This window comes from Gopherus evgoodei, chromosome 8, assembly GCF_007399415.2.
Source record: "Gopherus evgoodei ecotype Sinaloan lineage chromosome 8, rGopEvg1_v1.p, whole genome shotgun sequence".
NCBI classification, from domain to species: Eukaryota; Metazoa; Chordata; order Testudines; family Testudinidae; genus Gopherus; species Gopherus evgoodei.
In genome coordinates, this window is record NC_044329.1 from 59,413,611 (window position 1) to 59,437,798 (window position 24,188).

At 43.9% G+C, this 24,188-nt stretch overlaps 1 protein-coding gene across 1 annotated transcript in view; it reads left to right on the forward strand.

Annotated features, from left to right (window-relative positions):
- Positions 1-526: 526 nt before the first annotated feature.
- HMCN1 (hemicentin 1) overlaps positions 527-24,188 on the forward strand; it is a 323,599-nt gene continuing 299,937 nt past the window's right edge. The window contains exon 1 of the mRNA XM_030573193.1: positions 527-1,011. Coding sequence (XP_030429053.1) covers positions 723-1,011 — 289 coding nt within the window. The 5' untranslated portion in view covers positions 527-722. The remainder of the gene's footprint in view (positions 1,012-24,188) is intronic.

Below are 24,188 nucleotides of genomic sequence, written 5' to 3' on the forward strand. Positions count from 1 at the left end.
CCTGGTGAGTACATTGTTCCTAATCACTAATGGAAACATTCAGCTCCCTTGACTGTCACAGAGTGGTGGGGAAACCACACATCTGGGGTGAATTTCCTGCTTATGGCTCAGTCCTGCTTTTATTGTTATCACTGAAGGTTTTGCTCCAAGTGATTCTGTGGCACTCAAGTGACCCTATAAACATTTTTAAAAGTCTCCCTAAAAAAGGGCCTCTAAGGCAAATGCAGGGGGAGAATGGGTGACCAATGGGAAGCCGAGGCTGGGCTAGGCATCCGCTCCTTGTGTCTCACAGCAGCAGTTGGGAACCTCAGGCTCTGGCCAAAGACTCCCAACAGCAGCAGCAGCAGCAGCACACTGGGAGCCTCTCTCTGCCTCTTGCCAAAGATTCCAACAGCAGCAACAACAAACACAGTAGGGCATAGATGGGACTCTCTCCCCTCACCCCATGAGACACTACAAAAGTCCTGCAGACGAGTAGAAAGGGAAGGGAGAGAAACCAGAAACTACACACAAACAAAAGCTGCTGCATCCCTCTCCCTCCCTCTCTCAAAGGTCTGGTGGAGTGTGTGGGTGTGGGGGGAAGAGCAACTCAGATCTAAGTTGTGCAGAAAAGGTTTTGTTTTGTTTGTTTTTTAAAAAGTTCAAATGATTTCTCCACTGCAGTGGAAGCCCTCTGACACTTAGTGAGTACTAAGCACGCTGCTTAGGCACTGGGGAGAAAAATGATTTATCGTGGAAATATCCCCACCTGGAGAGTGGGATTCTGCATAGTATTCTTGCTGGCTCTCTTTTTTTCTTGCTACGCACAAGATGCCAGTGCAGAGAAAGAGGCCAGAGCTGAAGAAATCCCAGAGGGAGCATCCACCTTGGCATTTGTGTTTGATGTGACTGGCTCTATGTATGATGACTTAGTTCAAGTTATTGACGGGGCATCTAAAATTTTGGAAACCTCTCTGAAAAGACCTAAGAAACCACTTTACAACTTTGCTTTGGTGCCTTTCCATGATCCAGGTAAGGAAATATTTTTCCAAGTCCACTTAACTGGGAAGATCCGTGTGTGCATGTATGTGTGTTAAGATTTTGGTGTCATCTGCTGAATTAAGTAAATGCAGTATATAATGTGTAAAGGCAGAGGGTTGCAACCACATTTTAGAAAAAAAAGGGTGAGCAGGTAGCACAGAACACAGAATTCTCCTTGGAAATGAAATAAAAAATAAAAGGCAACTCTGTGCACTTTCGAAGATCAGTGCATACATATTTTGTTTAATGTCTGTCACCCTTTTTATAAGGAATTCTTAACCAGAATAATTTGCCAATAACAAGTTACATTCTGTTAACTCCCTCCCTCCTGTCATGTGCATACACAAATGTGCATTGTCACCTCTGAGTGCTGAATACGCCTGTTTTTCCCCATTAGATACACACAAATTGATTTTAAAACATGCACAGGCACACAGACTTTGAAAGGATCCACTACTGCTCTCGCAAAAGCCATTTTATGGTAAAACTAAACTTCGTCCTATTAAAGAACATAAAAAGAATTTTAGACTACAGAGTTCCATTACTTACACCCACAGAATCACGTCTCCTGCCTCCTCTGATAAAATCACACATTTGTTTGTAGTCTTTGTGTACTCTTCAACAAGCTTTCTGTGAAACAAGTAGCTATACTACTGTGCTACTTTTGCTGCTCATGTCTTTCCCTCATTCCACATTTTTTCCTTTCTGCTGTATATCTTGCCTTCCTGTTTTTGAGTTTCTGTTTTCTGTCCCTTTCCTATCCCTTTTCTCTGGCTTTCTCCTTTTCCCTTGTCAAACCTCTCTTATTGTGACTTGAAAAGGAAATAGGAACTGGATGCTCCTAGACTGTGATATGGAGTAGCCAGCACACAGAGATGTTCAAACCAAACTTTTTTTAACAAAATCCCAAACCAAAAAAATCTGTTTTAGAACAGGAGTTTCCTGGTTCTAGTTTCCTTTGAGACACTTCAAATTGCAACATTCTAGGAATCAGTCAGGGGCACTCAGGTAAAACTTCCTTCCCCCTATTTCAGATATTTAGGTGCTTTTAGAGTGATGCCGTCAATGTAAAAAAGAGAACCACCCCTCCCAGATATCTGCCTGCAAAATGTTTACCTGATATTGTCAAAAATAACAGCTAATATATATAATGCTGAAAGATTATTGAAAATTTCATGTTTTCTTTTTTCAGTTTGTCTATTTGGTGCATTTTTATATTTACTATGTTTTTATAAGGTAGTTCATCATGATATCAGGCTGTCTTCTATGAAAATTGTCAGTTTCACTATTTCGTCTGTGAAGGCAGTCAGTTTCCTTTGTCTTCCTGTTGCTGCCTGAAACACACACTTTTAAAAAATAGGATATGGTGATTGTAAAGCCACAAAAATCAGCTGGGGGCATTCTGGGTTGACTGTAGAGTCTGAAATAACTTTTATGTCATTTAAAAAAAATCATCTGGATTTCAGGTTGACAGTTCCCTTTTGATTTTCTTGCCTTTTAATTTTAAAACTTTTACTTTTCAGTGGAAGATTGACCAAATGCATTCTAAACAGAAAAAATGCCCCCCTAGAGTGATTCTCTATAGCAGCTAACCAGTTACTCTGCTTTTTAGCATGATTTGTTCTGGAAGACTTTTCTCAAACCCAGAAGCAGGAAGGTAATTTTTGTCAGGCAAAGACATTTAAAAAAAAGTTAGTATAGATTTGCTCCTTCCCTTTGTGCCTCCCTAGCTTTGGGTAGGACACTCAACTTATATTTCAGTGATTCTTTCAATGCTTTGCTTGTGTGGCAGGTTAGTTTTAAATCTCATTTCCATAAATCCTCTTTTCATTCCTATCCCCATTCCCCTTTGTGTTCTCTCCCTCAGTCACTCTGTTCTTTTTGCCTACTCTTCCCTATGGTTTTTTCTTTTACAATCTCTCACTCCCCTCCTTTTTTCACTGTCTCTGCACTCTCCTTGCTCTCATTTCTGTCTGGTTTTCCACCTCTGTCATCCCTCTTTGTTGCTCCCACCAATGCACAGGAACCACAACTCCAGTGCCACTTTCTTTCCCAAAACCCAGGAAACCCCCTCTCCTCATTGTCTCTTTTCTTCAACCCCCCAGGAAATCCCTTTCCTTGTTTACTTAAATGTTAACATTTCATTTAGTAATTAAAATGATAATTAAACCCTTATAAATTGGAAAGCATACAGCAAAACCTGTTTGCAGTATCAAATTTTACATTATTAGAATCTGTTTTGCATCTTTAGGTGAAAGCTCGGCTTCCACATATAGCCTTGGAGGTCAAGATTTTGTACAAAGTGATGATTTGGTCCACTTTAGTGAATGTTTTAAAATGGAAAATAAATACTGTTGTCTTAAATCTACAATAATTTTTGAAAACTCTATTTCTGTAATCCTCTCCCCCACTCCCCCACACAAGCCAATAGCAATTTCTCCCATATTGGCTTCTTCTACCTTGAATCACAGGAATGCAGCAATTGCCATATCTGATCACTCTGATGTGTCAAGTCCAATATCTTATCGCTGAGAGTGGCCAATATCAGGTGCTTCAGAAGATGGTTAAGAAACTCTGTGTTCCAGAATTGGTCACTAATCTTGTGGATCTACTACAGAGTCGAATTTCTACAAATCTAGAATAAAAATCACTGGCTCTCAGACTGCATCGTGTCCCATTTCTTGGCCCATATCTAGTGCTATTCTTTTAAAAATTCTGTTAGGTGAAGTGGTGGCTATGAGAGATTCTTTAAGTTATGCCTGTCTGGTCATTATTTAAGATTTGAATGATTCCACTCTGTGGTTTCCCTTATGCTCATCTGCTAGACAGACAAACCAGCTAGTTCTTTTTTTGTGAGGTGGTGGTGTCTATTATATATCCTTTCCAACAGGTGTCCTGCAAGGAGTGTGGGACCCACAGTATGAATGCAATAGGTTATTAGACCTTCATCTTCAAAGACTTCCACTGTCTTTGCATATCACGGTCTGGATGGACTACTGGATAAATAACCATCCCTGTCTTATAAACTTAGCTATTGTTGGAATTTTTTAATTTGCATTTATCTTATTGGAGGTTTGTTCCTGTGAAATGCAGAGCTTTAGTGTGTTTTGAAGACACTTAGTGCCTCATAGCATCAGATCTTATAGGCCAGATTCATACCTGATGTGATGCCATTTCTTCCAATGGAATTCAGCTGGGCTGAATTTGGCCTTGTGTATATTAGTTTGTTCCTGAGGTCACATTGCATAGTATACACTGAGCTCTGTTGGAGTCAGTCACTTTCAGTACAGCTTGTCCCATATTGGCTAGTGAAGTGGTCCAACCAGACTCGGATAACCAGGTATTGAGTGGAGATGATCATTGTAGATGCTGAGGGAGGAAAGTGTTCACCAAAGATCTCCAACAATCTGTCCTCTTGTGTGTCTCTGCCTTATATACCCAGATTAATCCAGCTGTTGTCTGGACCAGTTTCATAAGGTAGTAATCAATTGGCTCAAAAAGAGGCCGTCTTAAGTCGATGTGGAGTGGGTACGTGATAGATGGAAAAAAACATCGGAGTGCCTTTTGTTTCTCTGCACAAGGCCTTTTTCATAACAGGTTTGCACAGAACTATTTTGTACAGAATTGGTTGGCAGAATTTAGAATCAATATTGAGAAGACTGACTTACATATTTCTACTGCATTGAGCTTCACTAGAAGCAGTTCCTACAATACCTCTGAGATAGATGTAACATTTGGGTCACCTAAATGTATTGCTGAGGAAAGAATTGTAATGTTTTATAAAAGTGTTACTGTAGACGTTGTGAAGGCATAAACAAAAAAGCTCAGATGTGATGTCATTTGAAAGACTTTGAGTATCTTCCAGTGTCCCATGCTTATTAGGAAAATCCAGTCTTGTCAGTCATAATTTTTTTTTTAAGAAAAAGTTATTTGGTGCATCACATCAAGTAAATGTTCATTAAAAAAAAAAGATTGTGCCCTGCTTATCCATTTCTGACACACAAACTATCAAATGACTTCTGAGTTCTTTATAAGTCCTGCCATCTCTGACACAAATGGTAATATATTTACAGTATATTATATGTTATCTCAGTGCTGCAGTATAAATGTATGGACACAATGTGGTTTTGAGGTGATGGAGATGACTACAGTTTTAATAACACCTAAGCCAAACGACTGTCCCCTTGTAGAAGAGAAAAAATTAACCACTAGAGAAGGGACCTATTTAGAGAGATATTGAATACCTATAGTTTGAGAGTTGGAATCGGGGATTTGGACTGGTCCAGAATGGTGGTCCACACAAAACTAAGTTCTGGATTTAGGTTCTGATTACACCTACATCTCCATTGAAATTTTAGGTTGTTTTGATCAATCTCATTCCACCTCTTTTTTTAACCCCAGACCTGTCTTCTGATAATAACTAACCACTGTGTTAAATTCCATGTACTTGTGAAGCATCCAGTATATCTGAGTGCGGTTTGGCAATCAGTTTGCCAGTGCGTGAAGAAGAAAGCAGAAGTTGCATAAACTGTGCAGGTTGCTATTGACAAAGAAATCTCCAGCAAACATTTATATCCCATGGCAAAGTTTTATTGCAAAACTAAATTAAGGAGGGTTGGCACAGGGAAATTTTGTATCAGAACTAAAGCTCAAGATCAAAGACTACTTTTGCAGTTGTCTGTGTTTGGTTCTGACATCCCACTAGTTAACACTCATAGAGTTCAGTGGGAGTAGGACCGGATCCAGAATGCCTGTATTTAATGACTGTGGCCAGCCAGCTCACTCTTTTATGCCATTAAGGAATTTTGGAATGGAAAATGAGCCTAATGGGACAGATTAATCCTTGGTGCTACTTTGTTAAAGCAAGTGGAGTCACACCAGAATGGAATTTGGTCCCAGGGAGTTCTGGCTGTATTTTAAACAAATATTTTTAGTGAATGTCTGTTTTAAAGAATAAACAATCATAATTTTATCTTAATTTACAAGGAAAAATGAAGGTAAGATAATTACTTTACCATGAAATATAAATTTCAGCTAGTGCACTAGATATATAACTGAGAGAACATGAACAATATGTTGTACACATCTTGTATTTTTAAAGGTAGCCCAGTTATAAATATGGAACCTTAATGTGACACCCAGATTCCAGATCTTCTTATAAGAGAAACACATTTTAAAATTAGGCTCCAAATGTTTAGGAAGGTTCCCACTCCCAACCCAACTCCTCAGAAATGGAATACAATGTTCTGTTTGTAAATTCTGGTAGTTTAACTTGAATGTTTTGGGCCACATGAGAACCAATAATTGTTGTTGTTCATGCGATTTTATTGAAAAACTTTTTATATGTATTTGTTTTAGACACGGGTCTTATTTTCTCCTGAGAATTTGATAGAAGTTGTGTTTCTGTAATGTCACATACTGGGGATTGTGTGAACATTCTAGGGAATTTGATAATCGTTGCTAATTAACACCTTGCACTTCTGCCGGATCATCAATCTGAGGCTCTCAAAGCACTTCACAAACATAAATGAATTAGATTTTATGTCATGCCTATAGGTGGTAGGAAAGTAGTATCTCCATTTTACAGATGGGGTAAGAGATTTAGCAAAGCTAAATGCCTTTTTAGAGTCACATAATGGGTCTATCATCTGTGGCAGAGCTGCGGATAGAACCCACGTCTCAAATAGTCCCACTTCTGTGCTTTGCCCATTAATCCTGAAAAGGAGTATGGTCACATTTACAGTGTCATTACTTTGACATACCTTTGGCTGGCATTGCCATTACAATGTATTGGTTGCAGTGCTATACAATAGTTTGGAACATGTTCAGAAGGCCATAGGAGGGTTCTTTTTGGATACATGATTATATGTCTTGGGGATGACACAAGGCATAAAACAGACCTTTTAGTCAGGGCCAGCTCCAGGATTTTCGCTGCCCCAAGCAAAAAAAAATTTGGCCACCCCTCCTTTTTTTTGTGCCCCCTTCCCCTGGCCCCACCCCAACTCCACCCCTTCTGAACCCCTTCTCCAAATCCCCTGGACGTGCCGCATTTCCCCCCCCATTGCTTCCTGAGGGGGCCCCCCCATGACCTTCCACCCTAGCTCACCTCCGCTCCGCCTGCTCCCCTGGGTGTGCTGCTGCGCCGCTTCTCCCCCATCCTTCTCAGGCGAGGGAGGGCAGAGAAGCAGAGCAGCGGCATGTTCAGGGGAGCAGGCAGAGCGGAGGTGAGTTAGGGTGGGAGGGGGCGCAGGAAGTAATGGAGTAGAGGAACCACTCCCTGCTCCAGCTCACCTCCGCTGCTCCACCGCCGCCTCCCCTGAGCGCCCGCCATTCGGCTTCTCCTCCCTCCCAGACTTGCTGCGTGAAACAGCTGTTTCGCATGCAGCAAGCCTGAGAGGGAGGAGGGAGAAGCAGAGTGGTGGCGGCACACTCAGGGGAGCAGGTGAAGGCGGAGCAGTGGCGAGCTGGGGCAGCAGGGGCACTTTTTCCGCATGCCCCGGAGTCAGCACTTATGATGGCCAGCGCCAGAATGCTGCCCCTAGAAATGTGCCACCCCAAGCACTGCTTGTTTTGCTGGTGTCTGGAGCCGGCCCTGCTTTTAGTGGCACCGAATTAAAAGGTTTCATACTTCTGAAATGAAAAAGTGCTGCAGTGTATCCTAATCAATTGTAAAGGGAGATGTGAAGCTGTGTGTAGGAATGGTAAAGTATGAACCTTTTTTGTGTCAACTACAGCGCTGAAAAATCCACTTGCATATAATGAATGGTATATTGTCCCCAGTGAGTAACAGTAAGCCATCTATCTCTGCATAATTTGAACTTTGATTTAAAAGTATTCCCTTATGATTGCAAATATGAACCAATGTATTCCTGTCAACAAATAGACAATAGCATTGCCTCTGCTGTTGCTTATAAGTTTCCCAAGCAACAGCAAAATAAAATTAATAAGAGACTTGTCAGTATTACTGTGGTAATCAGAACTTCTCTGACAGCTTATCTCCAGTGTGTTGCCTTGAATTTTCCCATTTTGGGCCATCACTCATCACTTGTATCAGCCGTTGTCCAGGAGGTATAGTCCTCTGGCTAATGGGTATCTAGTAAAGTTTTCAGGCTATTTATGAACTCATTTAAATTGGCTGCATGAAGCCACTTTTAGTTTAGGAGGTTAAAGTATATTAGTGACACCCTAGATAAGAAGGCTTTTTACCTATTTTATCCCCTGGGAGAGATGGAGGGGACTTTCTGAACGTAATTCCCTTGGGTTCCCATGGGGAGGGTGCAACGTTCCCCGTGGTTTTATCCAGATCAGTGATTTGCTAGGTCACTCCAATCCTTGACACTAGGAGCCAGCCTTACCCTTACTCCTGGGCTGTTCACGCACAGCATCTGGCATGTACGCTGCTCCTTGGATTGTGCAACTGAGTGATACTAGCCAATATCTCCAGTCTCAGACACAACCCTAGGAACCTCCGTCTTGCAGTGTCCAGTTATGACCACTGTACATTGCAAGCTTATATGCGTTCGTCAGTTTAACAAAGAAATTGATACATGTCAGGCTTGTTATCCCAAGGGAAGTCTCTAACACACTTCAAACCAAAAGCACTGCTTCAGGTAGGATAAACAAACAGATGTATTAACTGCAAAGATAGATTTTAAATGATTATAAGTCAAAGCATAACAAGTCGGCTTTGGTCAAATGAAATAAAAGCAAAACACATTCTAAGCTGATCTTAGCACTTTCAGTGCCCTTACAAACTTAGATGCTTCTCACCACATCCTGGCTGGCTGCCCTTCAGCCCAGCTCTCCCCTTTGATCAGTGGTTCAGTCGCTTGGTGGTAAGGTCTGTAGATGGAGGTGGAAGAGAGAGGAAGATCATGGCAAATGTCTCTCCCTTTTATCATGTCTTTTCTTCCCTCTTGGCTTTGCCTCCCTCCCTTTAGAGTCAGGTGAGCATTACCTCATTGCAGTCCTAAACTGACCAAAGGAAGGGGGATTACTCACTTGGGAGTCCAACAGATCCTTTGTTGTTGTCTAGGCTAGTGTCCTTTTTTCCCATGAGGCTGGGCTGGGTTTGTCCCATACATACTCTGTTGAGGTGTGAACTACCTCCTCTGCTTCTGGAGAGTTTTTGCCTGGGTTTGCTTTAAGCTATGAGGACACATTTTCTGCCTCATAACTCTATACATGAAATTACAACCTATAACATTACTATAACAACAATGCTCAGTACATCATGGGCCTTCCAAAGGCACTCAACATGACAAACTTTGCATTCATATTATAAGAATGAATATAGGAGTATAGGGAGTTCCCCCGAAGTACAGAACGTCACAGAGGGAAACTCTTCAAACCTCAGACCTTATGTTTTAGTGGGTAGCAGGAAAATGGATTGATATATAACTGTATAGCATTTGCATCCCTAGAGCTAGCAATTTGAGTGGGAATAGATGTATGGATGAGTTTTCAGAGTATACTGGGATTGGTCTTTTATGTGCAACAGTGTGTTGTAGCACAAGCTTTCTTTGCATCCTGATGTGTGGCAGTGGAAAGTACCATTTAGGATGATGTAATAAAGCTGGGACAATGGCTTCGAGGCTTGCAAACAGATGCAGTGATGTGATGGTGAGGTTCTTTTGACCTTGATGCTGTGGAGTAAAGCTACCAGAGAGCCTCCAGTTATTCTTGTACATGGTAAAAAAAAAAAAGCGAGACATCAAGATTTCTGTGTGAGAGAGATATTAAGCAAGACCGGTGCAACCTGCATGCACGTTCTAGGCAGACAGGTCATGTGGCACTCTCTCTCATATTTTGCTAACTCAATCTCTTGCTCTAGAGTGCTTATGTGCAAACTGGAGTTCCAGTCCATTAGCCACTGAAGACACCAGCTTGAGTTCTCACATTCTGGTACACTCCACTGCGAGTGTTCTCTGTTGCGCAGGAGCTGTTTCCCTCTGCATTCAGGACATCTTTTCTCCTTACTAAGTAGGCTAAATTGTTTGATACATATTTATATCCAGTATTTGGGTAATTTTGAGGGGAGAAAGAATAAAGTGCTTGCAGAAGAGGTCTCGGGGACAGGTTCCTCTGGGGAAAAGTTTTGATAATGCCTGATATGTGGTGGAATCTGGTGTATTGTCCAGAACTATACATGTGAGCCAAGCATAAAAATTACCCCAGGCATAGCTGTCAGAGTGAGGTCTAAACTCCACTAGAGGCAGAGAAATCACTTTTTTCCCTCTTCCCTCAATTCAGATACTACTTTTATCAATATAAATATGAGTTGTTATTATAGCTAAACTATATAATGAATGAAATACGACTGATAAATTAACAAGTGTGGTGTGATTGTTCTGACACTAGTTTTTAGCTACTCATTATAAGGGGTCAGATTCAGGCTGTACTAACTAATTCTCCTGACCAGCACTTCTCTGATGGCCCTAGAAGTTTCTGAAGAATTAAGCTTTATGGGTGAGTTTTTCAGAAATTTGCAGGAGTGGCCTAAACCTCCTTCCATTAAATTCAATGGAAGTTTTATTATTGACTTCATTAGAAGAACAGTTAGGGCAATGAGTGTCCTTGGAACGGTATTTTTAAGTTTTTGTCCATTAATGGTTAAAAGATAACTTCCCAAATGTAAAGCAGTGCAGTGCTGTCTTACTGAGGCTGCTGATTAGGTTGAAACAAGAACTCAGCTCAAAAAGTGCTAAATCTGAAATCTAATTAAGTTTGCTTGAATGTTGGGATTAGGGTGACCAGACAGCAAGTGTGAAAAATCGGGACGGGGGTGGGGAGTAATAGGAGCCTATATAAGAAAAAGACCCAAATATTGGGACTGTCCCTATAAAATCAGGACATCTGGTCACCTTAGTCGGGATTGTTAATTATTTCACTACTGATCATTCAGCAGAAATGTTCAGCTACCCTAGGACTCAAGGTGCAGCCCATTCACATATTTTTTATTAATCATTGACTTTCACCCTTTGAGGATCAAAAATGTATAAGAAAAAGATTTCTGGTATTTTTAATCCTACTGCACTGTAACTGTGGACAATAACTCTGATCAGGTGAGGGGATATTAAACTGATAAGAACAGATACAACTTTCAGATAATGTTTTCACCTCTTAACTCAGAGAGCCGAGAAGCAGATACTACAGGATCTGCATATTCTGTCCATCTCTACTGAAATTTCTGTGATAAACAGTAAATGTGTTTGGTGACCTTAATTTAATCCTTTACTGAAGCCTTTGTGATACTGGTGTATAATAGGATGGCTGTCATCTTGGTCATCCCCAGAGGTTTAACCTAGGTACTCCAGATCTAAAAGCAGGAACCTCTACAGCTTGAGCAAAAGACATTATTGCCAACACCAAAAGTTCAAAAATCATGAGGCAGACCCAACATTTTGTGAGATTGTCCAAAAAAGTTAAATCATGTTTTTGGGTCTGTCTTCTGATTTTTGAACTCCTTCTGCCCACAGCCTAATGGTTTGTGACAATTACATTGTTGCCAACTTTTGCAAATTTTTCATAAGTAAGATTTTGGCCTCTGTTCTTGCTAGAGGACCCAACTGAGATCCAGGTCCCATTGTCTAGGCTCTGTATGCAGTTCCTACCATGAAGAACTTTAATTTTAGGGCGAAACAGCATGATGAATTTGTGACATGTAACTTAGAACCATTGTCCACCAAACTCACCTTACATAGGTGTTGTCATACTCATCTGTGCTGGATTCAAACTGGTGACCTATAAGTGAAAGGCTCGGCAGGTCATTAACAATGCCTGAGGCATCCAAACCCCACTCATTATAATGTTACAGCTTTGAGAATGAGGTTTGCTTTCTGAAAATATGTTTATTAAATCAAGTTTCTGGAGTTTACACAAGTAGCATCTTCCACTCCTTGGGCACGCAGGCAAGATCTCCCATGTATGTTCTCAGTTTCAACCACACTGTATAATTAAATGCCACATCCTGTTCTTAAAAGCTCCTATGAGCCAAAGTTCAAACACTAAATATGCAACACTAAAATATCAAATTCATTTCTAAGTAGTGTTATGAAAATACAATCATTCAACCAAAGTCTTAACACTAACATTTATTTTCTACCACAAGCAGACCTGCAAAAAACACACATAGGCTTATACAGAAGCCTAGTGGTGAATTAGTGTTTTCAATCTGGCCCTTAGTCAGTTGAGGTAGTTGATTAGGAATCAGATAACCAAGAGGTCAGTGCCGAGGGGACTTGGTGGGGAAGGGGCAGAAATTTGATTTAGTAAATTGATTTTGAAAGTGGCTTGACAAATGTAATGGGGGAAACCTACAGATAGGAAAAAGAAACCAAAGGCTAATTGGTATGTGTTCTCCAATCAAAGGTTTGGTGTTGGCATATGATCTGTGTTTTGGTTTTGAAGGAGACACATTCATCAAGGGAAATATTGGGAACATATGTTTGTTAGATCGTGGATGACAAAAGCTGCAACTGATAAAAGAGGCTTGCAGCGGTACTTGATCTACTTTCTATGCTTTGGTAATTGACAATTTTGTTAAGAGGATCAGGATAAACTGAGGAACTGTGCTTTCTCCTGTTAATTTGGTCTGACGGCTGCATGCACTGTATTTGCTGCTGCTGAGAAGGATGCATTTTTATGCATGAATTACAGTACTATGTATGGTTCATTCATAGTTGGTGGCAATCTTTGGAATTTCCTGTTTAGGTTTATTATTCTGATTTATTATACTCATATTTTACCCTCTTACAAGTTTGCTCTTTGCTGTCTGTTATTTGATGAGCTGTTGATTTGTCCATTACCAATTCAAGATTTGTATTTTGTAATTGGAATAAACTTTGTTTTTAGCATCATTCATGCTACTTCTGTTGATGCTGTATAGAACTTCCATTGTTTCTATTTGTTGAAAGTATGTAAACCCTGGCCCCATTTGAATTTTGCCTCTGGATGAGTGTGCTCAACTCCAACCCACTCAGGCCAGACTCCCAATGACTCTGTCATTTGAAGTCACTTGTAGGGGGCTCCTTGCCCTATCAAATTCCATAGAGCCAGACCAGGTTTTCAGGCACAGAGTGCTCCTGGCTTCCCATAGGTCTTTGTGCTGAGAAGATCTGGGATTCTTTCCCAGTTATTTGTGGAAGAATTTATTTGCCCTTCAGGGAGAATCGTGGGAAGGCATTGGAAAACTATCAGCACTTGAGTGATTTAGCCTGCGTCCTCTCTGGAAAGTAGGCATGACCCAGCTGGAGTGAAAATAGAGTCTAGGTTCTAAACCACACCGCTAATCAGGTAAATTAGGTTGGATTAAAATCAACTCCAAATGTGGGTAAAAGGTTTTTGTGTGTGGACAGTAGTGGGGTTTTGGACTATAACCCTTTAAGAACCAGGTTGACTCTGCAGTGAAGACTCTGCAGTTAACTATGCTATGTCCTAACATAAAGTCATAGAACTGGAAGGGACCTCGAGAGATCATCTAGTCCAGTCCCCTGTACTCAAGGCAGGACTAAGTATTATCTAGACCATCCCTGACAGGTGTTTGTCTAATCTGTTCTTAAAAATCCCCAATGATGGCTATTCCACAACCTCCCTAGGCAATTTATTCCAGTGCTTAACCACTGTGATAGTCAGGCCATGTCTACATCTAAAATTTTGCAGCGCTGGTTGTTACAGCTGTATTAGTACAGCTGTATAGGGCCAGCGCTGCAGAGTGGCCACACTTACAGCAACCAGCGCTGCAAGTGGTGTTAGATGTGGCCACACTGCAGCGCTGTTGGGCGGCTTCAAGGGGGGTTCCGGGACGAGAGAGCAAACCGGGAAAGGAAACCAGCTTCCCCGCGGTTTGCTCTCTCGGTCCCGGAGCCAGCCAGCAAACCGCAGGGAAGGAGACCTGCTTGCTCGGGGTTCCGGGACCGAGAGAGCAAACCGGGAACGCCGCGGTTTGCTCTCTCGGTCCCGGAGCCAGCCAGCAAACCGCAGGGAAGGAGACCTGCTTGCTCGGGGTTCCTGGACCGAGAGAGCAAACCGGGAACGCCGCGGTTTGCTCTCTCGGTCCCGGAGCCAGCCAGCAAACCGCAGGGAAGGAGACCTGCTTGCTCGGGGTTCCGGGACCGAGAGAGCAAACTGCGGTGAAGCTGGTTTCCTTTCCCGGTTTGCTCTCTCGGTCCCGGAACCCCGAGCAAGCAGGTCTCCTTCCCTGCGGTTTGCTGGGTGGCTCCGGGACCGAGAGAGCAAACCGGGAAAGGAAACCAGCTTGATTACCAGAGGCTTCCTCCTTCCACGGAGGTCAAGAAAAGCGCTGGTAACTGTCTACATTGGATTACCAGCGCTGGATCACCAGCGCTGGATCCTCTACACCCGAGACAAAACGGGAGTACGGCCAGTGCTGCAAACAGGGAGTTGCAGCGCTGGTGGTGCCCTGCAGATGTGTACACCTTCAAAGTTGCAGCGCTGTAACTCCCTCACCAGCGCTGCAACTTTCTGATGTAGACAAGCCCTCAGGAAGTTTCTGCCCTTACTGCAGTTTAAGCCCATTGCTTCTTGTCCTATCCTCAGAGGTTAAGAAGAACACTTTTTCTCCCTCCTTAACATGAAGCTTGGTGTAGCAGTTTGCTAATCCAGTCTAGGAGTTTGGCTATTCTTAAAACCAGTATTAAAATATTGATGTGTAACTGCCCGTAGTGCAGGCCATCACTAGGGTTTGAATCTGTGATGTTCAGTGCCAAAGCACATTCCCTTCATCTGCTGGACCCCAGGTCTTTTATTAAGATATATGAGCCAGCTGCAATATATCTTCCATCCTGACTGCCTTTGGTAATCTCCTTCTGTTCCAAGAAGCTCAGAGTGGAATTATCTAGTTCTGCTCTAGTTACAGCTCTCCTCCTAAAATATATTTAACCAGATTTTAATCTGCAGGGTATTAATGGTAGTATGCGGGATAATATGAAAATGACACATTCTCAGACACCAAGCCAACAAGAAAAGTTGCATACATCCCACATAGCAAAACAGGGCTGAAAATAATTAATGTATTTTCGGTAGTCTAATCTAATTGCCTGTTTTGTCTGCCTAATCTATATCCCCCATAGTGGTGGATTCATTACCCACAGGCCTCTGCCAGCACTTAAGCATGGGCATAATTTTACTTACATTTAGCTCAAATGCATTGGTGTTTTCAGGATTGGGGCCTTTGTACCACGTAACATGACTCACAAAGAAATATTTGCATCTGATGTGTATGAAGTGTGAAGAGAATGTTAAGAAGTGTGTGAGGAAACAATTGCAAACTAAGCTCCTACCCTTGAATTGACACTTTTTGAGTAGATCCCTGGATTGAGCCCCGCTGAAGTTACAGGGCTGCACATGGGTTTAGGGCCGCGGTCCCCAACGCAGTGACCGTGGGCGCCACAGTGACCGTAGGTGCCATGGTGCCCGCAGGGGCATCTAAATGCGCCTGTGTCCTGGCGGCGGTCGAGCATCTGCCAAAATGTCGCTGAAATTCGGCAGCATTTCGGCGGATGTTCGACTGCTGCCACGGTCCTTCATCTGGCGCCTGCCAGACGAAAAAGTTGGGGACCACTGGTTGAGGGGGTCCACCCATGCAGAGTCCATTGTGGGACTGAGGTCTAAATGGAGGGTTAGTTTTAACTTTCCTCCTTTGTAATTTGGCACCATTTTTCAGAATGACTGTAACAGCCCCTTCCCCTCTTATGTCTGCTATTGTTCTAACTGCAGCGCTACAAAATATGAAGACAGTTTTTTTAAAAAAATTTCATAGACTGTTGTACCAAGTCAGCAGTTCTTAATACACACTTCATGGCAAAGAAACAACTTAAAATAGGGCCAGATTCTGTACTCAGTTTCACCAGCATAAGTCTGGGGTAACAACATTACAATCAGTAGAGTTATTTTTCAGGTATACTGATATGTAACTGAAAGCAGAGAATTTTGTTCCAAGCTTTCAGACTGAAAATTCCTACTGTAGTGGAGTGCATTGAATTACTATCATCAGTTACTTAAGAGGGAGAAAATGTTTTTACAGTTAAATGAAAAAAGATACAGATAGAAGTCCAGGTTAGCATGCTCAGGATAAGAGCTCTAATCCATGACCATAGATTATTGCTGGATTCCTGCCATGTTGTTTAAATTAGATTCATGACCTAGAGGGGGTGTATACAGGAAGCCATTGTAATTTTCATGCCTTAGACACTAGTGTATTTTCATGAGCTGAAGTTAAGCGTCTCTGGGGATGCTGAATATCACTGAAACATTTCCTGAGTTCTCTTAAGTGCACAATGGTATGTCCGAGTCATTTTTCCAAGGACAGAGTTTTTTGTTTAGTTAGTGAGGTCGTAATGTAGCTCATTGAACCAATGTAATCTTGGGCTTCTAATTGTTTGGAGAGAAAGGAAGGGGAAAGGAAAAAAAGGCAGTTTAGGAAAAAAGTATGTTGTTTGTCTTGTGAAGAATAGCTGAAAATGAATCTTTACTGTGATTTTTGTCCCCTCTAATGATATGTATTTTTATTAACAAACCCAAAAGCAGATTGTGTGGGAGCTAGTAATCTAGGCTCTAATCTGGCAAAGTACTTAAGCAAGTGCTTAACTCTAAATACGCGAGTAATCCCATTGGTATCAATGATTTTAAATGCTTAAAGTTAAGCACATGCTTAAATGCCTTTCTGGATCAGGATCTTACTGGCCAGAGCCACCAGACTGAGAGTTAGGAGACCTGGGTTCTATCTCTGCCACTGCCTTTGGGTAAGTCACTTTACCTCTCTATGCCTTTGTTTTCCTTTCCACCCTCTAGCTGTCTTGTCTTGTAAACAATGTGCCCAGTGGGGCCACCATCTTATTTGGAATCACGCAGCACCACTTTAATACCAATAGTAACAACAGGCCCTGTGCGCTCCTGAGCTCAAGTGCTGCACTCTCTAACACTCCAGCAGGTGCTGGCCACCCCAAAAAGGGACAGAGAAAGGCAAGGCTCTGGCTGTTCTGCAGGGTTCTGGGAGGCATGGTATATACCTAGATGTCATGCTCTAAGTAGTTCCTTGTGTGACATTTTTGCAGATGTGAATGTGTGAAGCGAGGGAGTGCTTCTTGATCCAGTCAGTCTCTTCCTCCCTCTCAGTTAATAATAAATTAATGAGAGTACTTGCATCTGGGGATCTTAGGGTACTTTCACCTACTGGGAGGTATATCCATAGTATTAGTCTCATATTACAGATGGGTGAACTGAGGCACAGGGAGCTTAGGTGACTTTCTCAGTGGTAGAGCTGGGAATGGAGCCCCAGAGTCCTCACTCATAGTCCTGTGCATTAGATACAGGCAACTTGACCCAATTTGTCACTGTCACTCCAAATGAATTACATTTGGCAGGTATGCTCCCAGAGCTCCGTTTATGGTCCAGAGAAGCCATTCCATTGCCACTTAAAGGAGTCCCAGCCAAGCAGGCAGGAAACGTTGTCCTAAGGATTTGGACCAAACCCAGTACTCACAGGGTTGTGAGGTCAGACGGAGAGAGGGATTCCATTCAGGAAATTGTTGTTCTCCACAGATCTGTACCTCTTGTGCTTTTAAGAATAAAAGTGTTTGTGGTTAAGAAATACCTTTGTTAAGCCTGTGTTTCCTTGCTTTACTGCCACATTTTCCCTGAAGGGTGTGACTAGGAAACTGGAGTTGCCACATCGAGGTGGACTGAAGGGGCAGGGAGGAGCGATTGGTCTAAGCAACAAGGAGTTCAGGAGGCCTGTGACACTGCTTCTGAGGTCTAGGCAGCTGGATCGCAGAGTCCTTCTGCCCATGAAGGGTGTCAGATGTGGTGTCTGCTCCTGGGAATGTGCCTCACAGATCCAGATCCAGGAACAAGTGACCAGTCACTAGCCAGACACAGGGGGTTAGTACCATGTGGGATTCAGTAGTTTGATCCAGTGCTTAATTTGTAATGAAAGAGGTGCTGGGACACAAGCAGTTTTTTTTTTTTTTACTTTCATAACTGATGCGGCCAGCCCGGCGGTGCCAGGGCTATGAACTACCAAGCCAGAGGTGAAAGTAAGCTGGTATGGGCTGGTACGGAGGATTGGTTAAGAAAAGGAGACTGACTGAGGGAGGAAGAGAGAAGCCTGCTCCCTGCATAAGAATAGTTTAAACTCAGCTATTCCCTGATGGTTCAGTCCCCAGGGCTAGGTTTCTGGCATCCTTGTTAATTTCACTCACAGTAGCTGGGGGGAGGGGGTCAAGGGGAGGGTGTGTTTGACCATGGCAGGGGCAGTCCTTTTCTGCCCCCGGGATGAGGAGATCTCTCCAGTACTAATACACACAACAAATACAAGCATTTGGCTGCACAGCTTAAATCCAGAGCTAATAAAAGCAGGTGGAAGGGGAAAACTCACTGTTGCATTGGTTTCTCAGTTCCTCCCTCTCCCTCCTCCAGCCAGGCTGCAGACAAGGCTTTGCATTCCTCCTCTCCCACCCCCAGCAGGGGTTCTCCTCTAGGCTCTAGCTTGCAATAGGGACACTGGCTGAGATGCCTGTTGCTGCTGCCTGCAAAAGAACAGTTTAAACTCAGCTGTTCCCTGTGCAGTTCAGTGCCCAGAGTTAGGAGCCGTTTCTGGCATCCTTGTTAATTTCACTCCCAGTTGTTGTTGGGTGTGTGTGACCATGGCAGGGGCAGTTCTTTTCTGCCCCCGGGATGAGGAGTTCTCCTAAACACAGTCAAAATCAGGAACCATTTCCAAGGTCAAATCTGTCCCATTCTCTCCCCAGCAGAGGATCATGGTTGTGATGTCCAAACTGCTTGCAGATTCTCTTTGAAATGTTATTGTTAAAAAAAAACAAAACACAAAAAACATGGAGAACATGGTGGAAAGATGTGTCATGATGATTAGGGTTTATTTTGGGCAAAGCAATTTTGCTAAAGCAACTAAATATTCACAGGGAAAGCAAATAGCCCCCATAGACAAAATCACAAAGGGATTGGAGGGGAAAACTGAATATTCAGGGAAATTCTTGTGCTCCTTTGAAAAAAATAGTAGTTTTCATTCCAATCCACCCTCTTTATATATTGATTTAAACACCTGAAATGTCCTTAGGACATCGGGTGCAATCTCAGATCTCTTTTTGTTTTGTCCTGCCTGCAGAGTGCAGAGGCTGAAATTGACAAAACTTTCTCTAAATATCTTGTATATTTCATGAAGGCTATTCCAATTGTCCTTCATTCACCCCTGACTTCCCCTCCCCCTGGCTCCCTCCCTGGCTGGCTGTGGTTTTTGCCTTGGTTACTTACTCCTTGGCAGACCCAGCCCCGCGGCACCTGCTGGCTCTCTGCAGGCAGCAGCCCACAGGGGCTGGTTGCTGAGGTCGCTGCTGGTTGGTGGCAGGCTGAAGCTGCATTGTTTGTGACACATTCATACACATACACATACATACAGTCAGAGGTGAAAGTAAGCCGATCCGGTCCGGTCCGGTCCGGCGTACTGGCAAGAGCCAGTACGGCGTGCTGGACTGCATCAACTTCCACAGCGGGGATTGAAAGGGCTCTGGGCTGCCTGCGGCTGCGGGCAGCCCTGAGCCCTTTAATCCCGGCCACGGCTGAGATTTAAAGAGCTCAGAGCTCCCCGCCGCTTGGCTGGGGCGGGGATTTAAAGGGCTCAAAGCTCCCCCTGGCTACGGGCAGCCCAGAGCCCTTTGAATCCCGGCCACAGCTCTGGCGGCCGGGCTGGGGCCAGAATTTAAAGGGCTCCGGGCTTCCCTCAGCGGCAGGAACACTGGGCCCTTTAAATCCCTGCCCCAGCCCTGCAAAGCTCGGGGTTCCCCCTGGTGGCCAGAGCCCCAGGCCCTTTAATATGCCCCTGAGCCCCAGAGGGCTCCCAGCCACCTCTGCAACTGGAAGCCCCAGTTGATTTAAAGGCTCTGGATCTCTCAGCCACAGCTGGTTCCCCAGGACCTTTAAATCGTGAGAGGCCACGCCTCTTCCGGATGAGGCCACGCCCCCTCAGGACTCTGGCAGTACCAGTAAATCCTGTAAGTTACTTTCACCCCTGTACCAAGCCTAGAGGTGTAGGGATTCAGCCTCGGCAAACCCCAGCACAAATTAAGCACTGGTTGGATCCAATCACAATAGACAGACTGTTCATTGAAACAGGAGGGCTGGCCTAAGTTGCAATAGTGACTACAGGTGGGTTTATGAAGAAAAGTATCTGCAGTTACATTTGCTGAAGTAATAAAGCTATATACATGTAAGCAGGGTCTGAATGAATGCTTCCCTGACAGCTAGCTGAGAGGGGGAATTACTTGGGTGTGTTTATGTAAATACAGTTTGCTCCTGCTCTGCTCATGGGTGGCAAGTTTGTAGAAATTTTGGTGGTGCCCAGAACCTGCCCCCCAACTCCGCCCCCCCAAACTCTGCCCCCACCTGCCTAAGGGTTTGGGGGGGAAGGTCTGAGGTGCAGGTCCTGGGCTGGGGATTAAGGTGCAGGAGGGGTGCAGGGTGCAGGCTTTGGGATGGAGTTTGGGTGCAAGCTCTGAGCTGGAGGTGGGGGTGTAGGAAAGGGTGAGGGGTGCAGGCTCTGGGAGGGAGTTTGAGGGTGGGAAGCGGTGTGTGGAAAAGGGAAGGTGGTGCACGATCTGGGAGAGGGTGCATGCTCTGGGAGGGAGTTTGGGCATAGGAAGGAGTGCAGGGGTGAGGGCTGTGGGGCTGAGAATGAGGGGTTCGTGCTGCGGGGAGGCTCAGGGCTGGGGCAGAGGATCAGAGTGCAGGGGAATGAGGGTTGGGGCTGAGGATGAGGGGTTCATGCTGCGGAGGGGCTCAGGACTGGGGCAGAGGATCAGGGTGTGGAGGGATGAGAGTTGGGGCTGAGGATGAGGGGTTCATGCTGCAGGGGGGCTCAGAGCTGGCGCAGAGGATCAGGGTGCGGGGGGCTGAGGACTCTGGCTGGGGATGAGGGTTTGGGGCATTGGAGAGGCTCAGGGCTAGGGCAGAAGGGCAGGGTAAGGGCAGCCTGTCTTGCCATTAGTGGATGGCGGGCGCTAGGACCCTGGGGCAGCAGACAGCAGTTCTGCCGGGAGCTGCTCTACCGTGTCAGCAGAAGCAGGCAGGGGAGAGGCACGTGCTGCTTTCTGTCAGGCAGGGACGCGGCACGGCTGGGGGGGACATGCAGGGGGGAGGGGTGGCAGGCGGGGGCTGGGACCTGCTGCATGCAGGGATGTGGCGCGGCGGGGGGGAAACACCTGTGGGGGCCGCGGCCCGATCCAGGCAGTGCTGAGGGAGAGACCAGGCTCCAAATATTGCTGGAGCAGGGCCCCCAGCCCTGAATATTCCTGGTGCTCGAGCATCGCAAACATATATAACCTGCCGCCTATGGCTCTGCTTACATATTCATCAGATACAGTGGTGTCAAAGTGATCAACTTTGGTTGGTGTTGGCTACAAATCGCCTTAGTACTGAATGAAGGAGTAGTGAAATATGGTTATCAATGTTGTAATTATTGTGGGATTACAGGAAAGCAAGACTGTGCTTAACCTGTCCCAAATGAGGGGGCCACCCTCAGAGGAAGAACTTCATTAAGCCAGGGGCTTGAATGTCAGAGGCCTGTGAAAGTAAGGTTTGTGAGGGAAGGTATTCCTAGCCAGGAGACTGCACACCCTCATTAAGGGTCCTCCCTAGACTGGTTTAACCTGTTCCTCCCCACTGTTCAAAGAATAGAGCTAAATAGGTTTCATTAGGAGCCTCTTTGTTATAATAAATGTCTAATCAGAGCTGAATCAGTTGTGATAGGACTGTGTTTCTGCCTTGCCTGCCAAGTGCTAAAAATAACTGAGAGCTGATATCACTTGAGATGGGTTAGTACAGAGACTAAGAAACTGATGTACAGAGGTCACGACAGGTGGCAGCAGAAGGCGACTGACAACTGGTGAATGAGTTGTCAGTGCGGTGGAGAGGTGCGATGAGCAGCTAACAGGGTGACTGGTGGACAAGTATGGCAAGAGCAGTGAGCAGGTGGCCAGCAGAGCGGCGGTGGAGCCCCACGATTAGTGGGCGGCAGGCTGGTTGGTGGAGAGGCATGCTGAGAGCGATGAGCAGGCAGATGGCAGGAGTGGCCAGCAGGGTGGCTGGCAGCGAGTGCCTGAGCAGTGGAGTGAGTAAGGTACCTCTTTACCCCAACTAAGGGGGCGTGAACTCTGCAGATGCACCTCTGAACTCTGGGTCTGCATTGACCAAGGACAGCAACTGTGAGTGGGGTGCAGAGAAGGGTTGGGCACGTGAAAGGGACTTTGGGGTTGCTGGACTTAAGAATCTGAGGGGAAAGGAACTCTGCCCAGCCTACTTGAGGGTGGGTCTTTTACTCGTGGTTTGTGTTTATGAACCCTGTTTGCAGTGTTTTCCCAAATTCATGCCAAGTTACTTCCCCCCTTTTAGTAAAAGTTTCTTTACTACACTCAGACTCTGTGCTTCTGAATGGGGAAGTATTGCCTCTCAGAGGCGCCCGGAGTGATGTGTAAATTTCCCAGGTTACTGAGTGGGGGCTCCAGCTGGTTCTGTGTGGTATCAATGAAAAGGAACCCCTAGATATTGAACCCGGCCCTGGGTGCTGCTGGCTCCACTTGGCAGAAGGGTTACATAAAGAATAAAAGGAAAAATATTTAGTTTAGTTAATATCAGTAAGTTGAAAAAGAAAAAATGTCTAAAAGTATTTAGCGGAAGACATGCAATAATATACGCTTTCTTTAAGTCTTAGAGGCAACATTTCTTGTTGAATATTGAAATGATTTATGTTCTTTGGCACTACCACAGTAAACATAGATATAACAGTTCCTTTAGCTATAACTAGATATAACTTCCTTTAGGAAGATTTAAATTAAAGGTCAAAAAGCTACAACGGGGCAGCATTCAAGTGTTTAACTTAAATTCATAAGAGTAAGGACTATCTAAGTTAAGACTAGCTTTAGCATTTGTTTATTCTCTCCTAGACATGCAGATGTAATTTTCTTTATTATTGACAGTTGTCCTTATCAGAAGGAGAATATTCTGCTTTTGCTCTCAGTGAGACAGCTTGGGTCATTTGTCTTACTGTTACATAGTTTATATGATCTCTTAAGGGTCATGTTTTTTTTAATGGTTTGGGTGCGGTTGATTTTTTCCCTAAGCAATACAGGAGTCTTATCAAGATCATCAGTGGAAATTCATTAGTTCTTATATTCATTCTATGAAAAACTCTGCTTGATTCTTGAAAAAAAGTGAGAAAGAAAACAGAGGAACAAAAAGCCTGACTCCAGTCTCCCAGCTGTAAATCAGGAGTAACTCAACTAAGTCAGTGGAGTTGCCCTGGTGTAAAATAAGTGTAAGGAAGAGGAGAAATGGGCCCCATGTCAATTACAAGCAAAGAGGAAATGAAAATTTGCAGAGTAGGACAAAAATATAGGATTTTAAGTGCATAATAGGAAGGAGATACGGTCGTACCATATTTCTTTTCCTAATGAGAAATTAACTTTTTTCTATGTGTTTAGCCTTGCAATATTTTAAGTATTTTAACCTACGTTTAGCCAAATCTAAAACAATATTATGTTTTCTGATACTTTGTGCATGTTTATTTTTTTAAAACCCCTAGAAATATGCTGTCTTTACATATGTGCACGCAATTCACTGATCTCCTCACTCATTCCTCAGGGAGAATGAAAGAAATATTGTACCTTGTTGAAAATCAGACTCACTTGGAAAAGGTCAGAAGGTGAGAAAAATGGCAGCCTGTATGATATATAAACAGCCATTAGCCATAGCGTGAAACTAGATTAGCACAAATCCTGCTGACTTACTCTGAGGAGGCTGTCATTCACTTGGAAGAACGGTTGTTCATGGACTGTCAGGTTCTTGAATGCATGTATGTAAAGGTATAAGATGTGCAGTGGGGCTGTGCCGCATGATCCCAAATAGAGATGAAAAAAGTAACTGTTCTGACAAACTAACATATTTGTGTCTTTCTTTACCTTTTCCAATTACAATTACAAATGCTTTAAGGAATCATTTATGGGATCAACATAATACAAGATCTTGTCTCTTTGTGGGATTTCTACTCCTCAGAAACTAATGAGAAAACCAGATGTGTTGTTGTTTCAGCCGTACAGATGGATCCCTGAGGTATTTAAAAAGCTCATGGGAAATGTAAATAC